At 45.7% G+C, this 2,500-nt stretch overlaps 1 protein-coding gene across 1 annotated transcript in view; it reads right to left on the reverse strand.

Moving 5' to 3' along the window:
- Nucleotides 1-2,500, reverse strand: part of alpk3b (alpha-kinase 3b) — a gene marked incomplete at its 3' end in the record, with an annotated part of 27,147 nt that overhangs the window by 14,884 nt on the left and 9,763 nt on the right. Inside the window, exon 5 of the mRNA XM_080029248.1 lies at nucleotides 1-964. This exon is cut by the window's left edge and continues 165 nt beyond it. Within this exon, the coding sequence (XP_079885374.1) occupies nucleotides 1-964 (964 nt within the window). The remainder of the gene's footprint in view (nucleotides 965-2,500) is intronic.

Here is a 2,500-nt window from a genome sequence, read left to right on the forward strand (position 1 = left end):
GTCCGTCTTCTCGTCAACTTCCATAACCGTCACTCGCTCTTTCTTCCTGCGTTGGGGAGGTGTGGGTACTTGTAAATCTTTGCGTATAGCCTTATTCTCAAGATTTGGAACTTTTTTAGCATCATACGCAGCAGACGCAGTTAGACTTTTCGGAGATGCTTGTTCTTTCGGTGAAGGCGTGGCTACCTCAACACGTCTATTTTCACCTCTTGAAGGCGTTTCAACTCGCGACACTTTCTCAGTTTCCGCTCCTAGACGTTGTTTCGCCAAATTTCTCGACCCCGAATCCAAAATTGTCGAACTAACCGAGTTCTCTACTTCCATAACTTCTTCCGATTCCACTTTCGATTGTGTTTTTTTCGCGGCATTCACAGCTGACGTCTCATTCTTTGGCCTTGCTTCCTCCATGTCCGATTTTGCGACTTTTGCATCATTTGAAATCTTAATCTTCTTCTTGACAAAGTGAGTCTTGGCGGGTTGTTGTGCCGTAAACACCTTCTGGGCCGAATCGTAAATATACGTGCCGTTCGTAGTAACATTTTCCCCGCTAGCCTGTCCATTAGATAAACCAGAAACAACTCCATTGGTGATCGGAACTTGCTTTTCCTCATGGACTTCCACACTTCCCTCTGTCAACCTCGGTTCTGTCTTTACAACCTTTTCCTTGTTGCTTTCTTCGCTGAATTCGTCTTCCGGCGAGCTTGGCGTGCTGAGAAAGGGCTCCGTGGTGGACCGGCGTTTTCTAAGCGTGCGATCGGGGCTTATGGTTCGCAGCGGCTCTTGGTTTTCTTTTCCCTCCAGCTCGATTCGTTTGTTTTCCGCTTTTTGTTTGAGTTTTCCGAAGTAACGTTGGTGGATTTTAAACTCGTTCATTTCGCCGACTTCGAGAACGCCGGAGCACGAGACGATTCCTTTGCTGTTGCCGGCCGAGGCCTGGTAGATGGCTGCGTCTTCTGTAGTGCAACTGCAAACGGAGAAAGAAAAATGGTTTGGGTTGAGTTGTATTTTTTGGGCATTTTTAAGCTTTATTAGACAGTACAGAGCTGAAATGGGGAGACAGAGAGACAGAGAGAGAGAGAGAGAGAGAGAGAGAGAGAGAGACAGAGAGAGAGAGAGAGAGAGAGAGAGAGACAGAGAGAGAGAGGGCCTGGGTTGAGTTAATTAAGATTTTATGAAGGAAGGTGATTCTTGACATAAACGAAGGTAATCATTGCTGACAAGGAGAAAATTCTAGCTAGAAAGGGGCAAGTGCAGCTGTAAAAAAAAAAGACCGTTAAGGTTGCTTTAATTAAATGAGAAGTAAGTAAATCACTTAAACAGTATGCACAGTTCATAACACAGGTCTCCCAGTCGTTCAGCTCTGCAGTAATTGCCAGATAAAATGTCAAGTATCCCGCTCGCTTTTATCCAATCAGGAGACAGAGCGCTATAAAGAGGCGGGGTCTCTGTGCCCGTGAACGATGACTCGCTGCTCTCCATCGCGGCACTATCTGATGAAGACGGCTGTGTGTTCATGTGGTGGTGACGTAGGGACGAGGGGAGGGGAGTTAGCTAAAAGGACCATATCACTTACTGAACCTTTAAAAAGACATCAAGGAAATCTAAGAACAAACTTATATGGTTGGATGTCTGAAGAACACGTTTGGTAACATGTCTCCAAAACTTTTTAAGCCCAATCTATAGGGCGGCCACACAAATAACATCACCATTTACCTCACAAACGCAGTGTTTGAACCATAGATAGTAAATAATATGGATGTAGCATCCGGGCTGACCTCAGTTATTCACACGGCATCCAATAATCCTGGTTTGTGCGCGTCGCCATCGTGTGAGATTTTTACTCCGCCTCACTCCTCTTGCCGAAAAGGGGACTCGACGTCACGTCGGGGGGAGGGAGATAGCTGACGTATACCTCCGAGGCAAAGTGAGGGACAACGGGCGGAGAGCTGTCACTCAAGAGATCGCGCCAACACATTTTAACTTCCAAAAGAATAAAAACTAGCGTGGGCCAAAAAAATTCACCCCCCTCAGTGTTGTCATGGAGATATGACCTAAACATACAGACTAAAATGGTTTTGTGGCCCAGGCTGTAAATAGGTTTAATAAGACTTTGAAAACGGCCTGTCTAACAAGTGAGTCAAAGAAAAACTGCTCGTCTTGGCGCCACCCCCCTAGTGGCACTTTCTGGTTACTACAGTTGTAGGTCACTTCCTTATTGGATGCTGGTAAAAATCGCTGAGGTTGGGGCTTGGTTTGAACCCTTGCCCGGTAAATCCAATCAGCTTGAATTTTTACACAGAAGTATAAAACGTGCAGGAATGTGTCCGTACTCACTTGTAAATGGGGAGGGACCAAAGAGAACAAGTGGAGCGGTTGAAGTATTTGGATTCGAATCTCTATCCGAACCTCCATTTTCTCCCCAAATCCTCCACCCCAGCTTTAAGTGTTTCAAAATCTTCATAGCAAGGAGACTTAAATAATACCCAACGTTTTTGTGCGT

This window comes from Ammodytes marinus, assembly GCF_949987685.1.
Source record: "Ammodytes marinus genome assembly, chromosome: 1".
Lineage (NCBI taxonomy): Eukaryota > Metazoa > Chordata > Actinopteri > Uranoscopiformes > Ammodytidae > Ammodytes > Ammodytes marinus.